The sequence below is a fragment of the Mustela lutreola genome, chromosome 17, assembly GCF_030435805.1.
Source record: "Mustela lutreola isolate mMusLut2 chromosome 17, mMusLut2.pri, whole genome shotgun sequence".
In the NCBI taxonomy this organism is placed as follows: Eukaryota; Metazoa; Chordata; class Mammalia; order Carnivora; family Mustelidae; genus Mustela; species Mustela lutreola.
This window is the reverse complement of record NC_081306.1, coordinates 35,003,232-35,009,414: the sequence shown is the minus strand read 5'-3', so window position 1 is coordinate 35,009,414 and position 6,183 is coordinate 35,003,232. Positions and strand designations below refer to the sequence as shown.

Sequence of the window (6,183 nt, the reverse complement as noted above, 5' to 3'; positions counted from 1 at the left end):
AGACTTTCCAGCTCCTTTCTTTCATATGCAGCCTCTTCCCCAGATCTAGACCAACATACAGGCGACAGACACTGACATAACTGCTTAAGTGTCATCAAGACACCCGCCGCTCTGCTCTTGCCCATCTTTTATGGTGAGAACTTTATGTCAGAGTTGGGTTTGGGGGGGGGGGTGTCAAACTTGTGTCTATTTGCATAGAGAGAATGCGTGAATAGGTGAACAGCAGTAAACTCGCCTTTGGAATGTTTCCCACCACCGCAGAGCAAGGAATTGGCCATTTGCTTTGAGGTGTGTGTGGGTGGATGTGGGTTTAAATTTAGCCCCAACAAAAACACTCTCCAGAGAAATTGATACCCTTCCTCCTTTTTGAGTATTGGCACCTGGAAAGTCATAATCTTTCCCTCTGTGAGCCTGCTGCAAGAAAGCTCAAAAGCGGGTTCCTTTTGATTTTTATTTCTATTTTGATAATGTTTTGTATACATGCCTTTTATTTTAAGTCACCAGAAATCGTTTTGGAAGGCACATGCTTCATTGGACTTGACACGGGTTGTCTAAGGAGTCATTAAAGCAAAGATTAGGGATGCCAAGGCTTCCTCCAGGGCTCAGTGGGGTGGGCAGACCAGGTGGAGGGGAACGGCACCCCCGCAGGGGCTGTCAGGAAACTGGAGGGCAAGGCCTCGGAGTGGGGGGGTGCTGAAGTGCTGTCACTCACCTAAGGAGGGGTCTGCAGGCTCAAGCTACCCCAGTATCAGTGCAAGACTCCCCCACCCTGACAACACACTGCCAGCGTGGAGAAAGGATGAGCCCTCGGGGGCTCTCAGAGGAGGGGGTGGACCAGATATCCTCTTGCCACAGGGGCCACCCTGGCCCCTTCTCCCCCTACCTGGGCACCTGGACGCAGAGCCCTCAGACCAGTAACTCAGGGCGAGCAACAGAAGCCCGGATCCAACCCTTACCAGCTTTAGGACCCGGGGCAAGCTTTCCCAACCTGAACAGCCTGTCTACAGGACACTTTGCACAATGCCTGTCACCCACCGCAGCCTGAGGAATCTGATGGATGGGAGCCGGAAGGCTGGCTCAGATGGCCCCCCAGGGCTGGGGCCCACGGGCGAGTGGGATGGAGGGCTCGCGAGCGCCTGCGCGCGCGCGCGCGCGCGCACACACACACACACACACACGCAGAGCTGGGTGCCCCCGGGGAGTGGGGCGGTAAGCTTGCCCTGCAGACTACCTCGGCAGAGTGGGGAGGGCTCGCCTCCGCCCCGCAGCTCGCCCAGGAAGGGCTGGGGTCCCCGGGAGAGGGGACGAAGGGCTCGCCCCCACACGAGCCGCCCCCGCCCCGGACCCTACGGCCTCGGCCTCGCCGTGGCGCCACCGCGCCGTCCCCGCATCCCCGCCCGGGCCAGCAGGACACCCCGTGCCCTGGCTCCGGGATGGGACTCCCGCCGGACACACCCAAGTCCCTGTGCCCGCTCTCCGCGGGGCGACCTCCGCACTGCTCCGCTCCCACAGCCCCAGGGCCGCCAAGTGGGGTAGGGAACCCACAGCCAGGCAGCCCCCCGACCACCGAGGACACCCCGGGGGAGCAGCCAGAGGCCGGGTGGCCGAGATTCGCGGGTGGGGGATGCAGCCCCTCGCCCAGTACGGCTGGCCCCTCTCCGCAGCGCGGAACCGCACCGCTGACGAGCCAGAGACCCCGCCGGGACCGGAAACCACCAGGCGCACTTCCTGTGGAGGGGACGCAGGGCCGGTGGGCGGGGCCCCTACGGGGGCGGGCCCGCGTCGCCCACCGGGCGTCACTTCCGGGCGCGACGCGGTGAGCGCGGGCGGCATGGCGGGTGGGATGGGTAACGAGGGCGCCCCGCGGGGCCCCCGGCCTCCCGCCGCCCTCTGCCCTTAGCCCGCGCGGGGGTGCTTCCCTGTCCTGCGGGGGCGGTCGTTTTCCCAAGCGGAAGGGGACGCTCAGAGGACGGCGGGGGCGCGGCCACCTGCTGGAGCCCGGGCTTGTGCGCCTGTGGCGGGTGGGCATAGAGCCTGGTCCGGGGACAGAGACCCGCGAGTGCCCCGATGGCCCGCCTTCTCGGCGCAGCCCGCACGTCTGCACACGCGCGCCCTGGAGCGGCTTCTGAGGGCCGCCGGTGAAGGCGGCGGGCACGCGCGGGCGCCTGCTCGGGTGGGCGTGCTTGTGCCTCTGTGCGAATACCAGGCGGTGCTAATGCTGGAGCACGAGCACCTCCGACACGGTTTGAGTGACCTTTTTTCCTCTCTTTGCTTGGTAAACATTAAAGTGCCACTGAAAAGACCCATCCATGGAAGGCAAACCCTTGCTGACTTCCAAACAGAAGACGGAAGTGGTGTGTGGGGTCCCCACGCAGGTGGTCTGCACATCCTTCAACAGCCACATCCTGGTGGTGGTGACCCAGTTCGGGAAGATGGGTACCCTGGTCTCCCTGGAGCCCAGCACCGTGGCTGGTGACATCAGCAAGCCCGTGCTCACCACCAAAGTCCTTCTTGGGCAGGACGAGGTAAAGTGGTGGGAAGGGGACCCCATGCTGGAGGGAAAACTGCTTGTGTGGCTGCGGGTTGTGAGTAGGGTCTGGAGCCTGCAGGCTCCACATTGTTTTCTGAGGCCTATGTAGCTGTGAGGGCATTTGGCCTGCCCTTGGTGCATGCTTTCCCCAGCATATCAGTGTTTTATCTAGCAGAGAGGCAGTACTGATTTCGTAAAATTTGACCCTCTTGTGCGACCTTGGAGCCGGTGAGATTTGACAGACCCCACGCCAGCCCTGTAGAATACCTTCCATGATTCCTTCTGGATGACAGCCCGCCAGAAGAGAGCAAGGAATCATAAGGCACCACGGAAATGAGTGTAATGGTGCCTCCCTGGTGTTTTGTTTAGGACTGGAGTGTTCTGAAGTCGGTTGAACGCTAAACCAGTGTTGCATTGAACTTACATGGAGGGGGTTGATTATTGAGGGTGCAGGAAGTCAGGAGGGTTCCTGAGGGACACTCTGTGAAGGCACTAAGGAAAACAGATTTGTCACAATTAAAATGGTTTCTCTCCTTCCCTTTACCAGCCTCTCATCCACGTCTTTGCAAAGAACCTGGTGACGTTTGTGTCTCAGGAGGCTGGAAACAGAGCGGTCCTCCTGGCCCTGGCCGTGAAGGACAGGAGTGTGGAGGGGCTGAAGGCCTTGAAGGAGGTGATCCAGTCCTGCCAGGTGTGGTGACCCTGGAGGCAGCAGCTGCGCCTGCTACTCAGCGAGCCGAGGGGACACGCGGATACTCTCTTGATATGGAAGCACTCCCTCGGTTAGTCAGGAGGAGCAACTCTGGCTTAGCTCTAGAAGCTGGAGGAAATACGCCCGTCCCAGGCAGACCCGTACTTTGGGCACTAACGTACCCGCGGATGGAGGAAAGCTGAGGAGTGTGTCTTGGGGGTTTGTGAACGGTTTTTACTAGGGTCCAAATAGCTGCGTGTATTCGAGACTGAGAGATGAGTCATTAGGTTGGAGTCCTGGCCCTCCATGTGCAGTATCTGTCGTTGAAGGAAATTTTTTTTATTCACAATAAACGCCTATCCCCAAATAATTCACCAGCCTTCCTGGCGATACTGAGAACTAGCATCCCACGGTGCAGGACACTATGCGGAAGTGGGAGGAGACCTTGTTTAGCAAGGTTCACACGCTCTACACACTTCTTTTGCTCCTCCTTCTCTGACTTCTCCGGACAGCTATGAACTTCCATTCCGCAAACATCCATTACTGTCCTGCTGCATGACAGGTCCAGTGAGGCGCTGGCTTCGGGATGGCGTTTGCCCTTGCGGACAGCAGCTCGGACCCTCTGGGCTGGTCCTCATCCCCCACTAGTGGCGCGTCGCTGTCCATGTGCCTGCCGTGTGAGTCCGCCCCACAGGATTGGAGACAAGAGAGGATGCGGGCTCGGGGTCTGGAAGCTGGGGTCCCAGTGTAAAGAGCAGCAGCCAGCTAGCTTGGTCAGTGGAGCGTGCAACTCAATCTTGGAGCTGTGCGTTCCGGCCCCATGGTGGACCTAGAGATGACCTAAAAATAAAGTCTTAAAAGAGATCTCTGTATAGAAAACACGTTGGGTGGCGTCCATGTCCTCATAAGATCAGAAGGGGATGTTTTTATTTGGTTTCCCTCAGAATCAACAGCTTCTGAGACCCTGAAGTTCTTGACTTTAGAAACTGCTCTCCAAGAGGTGATGAAAGGACTGGTTCAACCTGCCAGTCTGGTCTAGAGGCAAGCATGAGTTTGCTGAAGATGAGACAGAGGGAAAGTTTTCAAGGGCTCATTCTGTCAGCAGACCGTGCCTATGAAATATCACCATCAGCCCCACCGTCAGCCCTGTCCCGCTGGGAGCACAGACTGGCTGACAGTGACCGCAGGAGTCACCCATGGGACTCCTGCCCACTTCCCAGAGTGGGTGCCGATGCTTGAGCAGGGAAGGCCCCTCGTGCTGCTGCTGCTGCTGCTGCTGCAGGGAGCCTGGGTGATCAGGGGAAACAGGCAAACCCATCCCTGAGAGACACAGGGCTCCTTTGTGGCCAGCTCTGCCCCACCTCCCGACCTCTTGGGCAGATTGCATCCAGCCTGGCTGCTCCTAACCGACCTGTGTCCACACTGCCATTCCCCCGGTTAGACTGGCCCTCAATCCCACTTGGTGTGTCCCTTGGCAGGACTAGGACCAGGGTCAGGTCTAAGGACACAGGAGCCGACTGAAGAAGGGAGGAGATGTTCACACACATGTGGACCCCCAAGGCCTGGGGTGTCCCGATGGGTGGGGAGGACACCCCCTGCCCCCCAGCAGAAGCAGAGGCCTGGTGTCCTCAGATTAATACTTCAAAGCAATAGTTATGCAGTGCTCATCTAAAAATTAGGTGTTTGTGCTGTGGGATCACAACTCCTCCCATTGCACAAGCAGGGAACCCGAGGCACGGAGAGGGTCTCAAGTCCGAGTCTGGGTTCAGAGTTGCAGCTTTTGGTGTTCTGGTTTGGTCCCTAAATTCATCTCTATAGGACTAGCACACCTGCCTATCACAATGACCAGGCTCAGGGTACACCCTTTGTCGCATGTACCCTAACAGTCCTCGCTCGGACCTGGGAACCTCACTCCTCTCATCATCCGTGTGTTCCAGAGACGGAAATGGAGGCAGCATCACCAAGCTGCCCTGGCTGAGCCCGGGCTTGACCCCGGGGTCACAGGACCTCTCACTGCTGCCAGGTGGCAGCCTGACCTTGTGAAGGAGTGACACTCCCACCCCGCAGTTGGGCAGCGGCATGGACAGTGCCTGGCAGGGGGTGGTGGACCCGGCGTGGAACTGAGAGCGGGGCCCCCAGGACTTTCTCCACGCCCCACCCTTACAGCTGCCGGAAGCTGTCTGGTGGCTGGTGGAAATCACAGCCTGGCACTACACGCTCCTGTTCCTGAAGCCTGCATGCTCCTTGGCAGGCATGGGACGGGGTGGGAAGGGGCAGGGCCCTCTGCTTCGGCCGACATGATTCAGGAGGAGCCATCGGTGAAGCCACAGCTCCCACAGGCGGTGGCTGGTGCCATGTAGATTTATTTTTGTACACGGCGCTTAACCAGTGATCAGACTGTCATCACACCTTCCAGCGATCCATAGGCCCACGGAAGTAAAAGACCAGGGGGCTCGTCTGCAGCCCCTCCAGCCCAGACTACCAGGGGCTCCTCCGTCAAGGTCATACCCTTGGACCTCCAGTGCCATCTGCCCCGTGCAGTTCTCCGCTGAGCTGCGCACGGTGCCCCCGCCCCCAGACCCCATCCCTTGCACGCCCTTCCTTCTTAGTGGATGTAGGGACGTGGCTCAGAAACGAGAGCGAGCAACAGAACCCAGGGAGGGCAGCCGCTGTAGGCAATCTCCGAGCGGCTTCTCCAGGGCTTTGCAGCCCCCAAGCCTCCCAAACCAGCTATGACAAGGAGCCAGTGGACTAAGACAGCCACGTGCAGGACCGCTGAGCCGCTGAGCGTCTCAGTGCCTCGGAGTGACACTGGCAGGAGGGGGGCACACAGTGAGCGACTAGGATGCCCAGGGCATGTGTGCAGTCAGAGGGCCCTGAGCGACCAGAGAGGGACTGCGGGGAGGTGCTCAGCCCCTGCGGCTTCATGGTCTGAACCCGAAGCAGACAGATGGGTCTGCAG

General features: G+C 59.4%; 1 protein-coding gene across 3 annotated transcripts; it reads left to right on the top strand.

Annotated features, from left to right (window-relative positions):
• The first annotated feature begins 1,822 nt into the window (after positions 1–1,822).
• On the top strand, positions 1,823–4,085 carry PSMG3 (proteasome assembly chaperone 3). Of its 3 annotated transcripts, none has more exons than XM_059154989.1 (3): positions 1,823–2,021; positions 2,289–2,525; positions 3,078–4,085. In XM_059154989.1, the coding sequence occupies exons 2-3, from the start codon at positions 2,310–2,312 to the stop codon at positions 3,228–3,230; spliced, it is 369 nt and encodes a 122-aa protein (XP_059010972.1). In that variant the 5' UTR covers positions 1,823–2,021; positions 2,289–2,309; the 3' UTR covers positions 3,231–4,085. The 3 variants fall into 3 exon arrangements, with proteins under 3 accessions (XP_059010972.1, XP_059010971.1, XP_059010973.1); XM_059154988.1 differs by having other exon boundaries at positions 1,823–2,173; XM_059154990.1 differs by lacking the exon at positions 1,823–2,021 and having other exon boundaries at positions 2,180–2,525.
• Positions 4,086–6,183: the final 2,098 nt, after the last annotated feature.

What these genes read in the sequence shown, in the direction of transcription:
- PSMG3 (XM_059154989.1), top strand. Translation starts at nt 2,310, where the DNA reads ATGGAAGGCAAACCCTTGCTGACTTCCAAACAGAAGACGGAAGTGGTG. An exon ending in TCCTTCTTGGGCAGGACGAG is followed by an intron (nt 2,526 to 3,077) that starts GTAAAGTGGTGG and finishes TCCCTTTACCAG; the next exon opens with CCTCTCATCCACGTCTTTGC.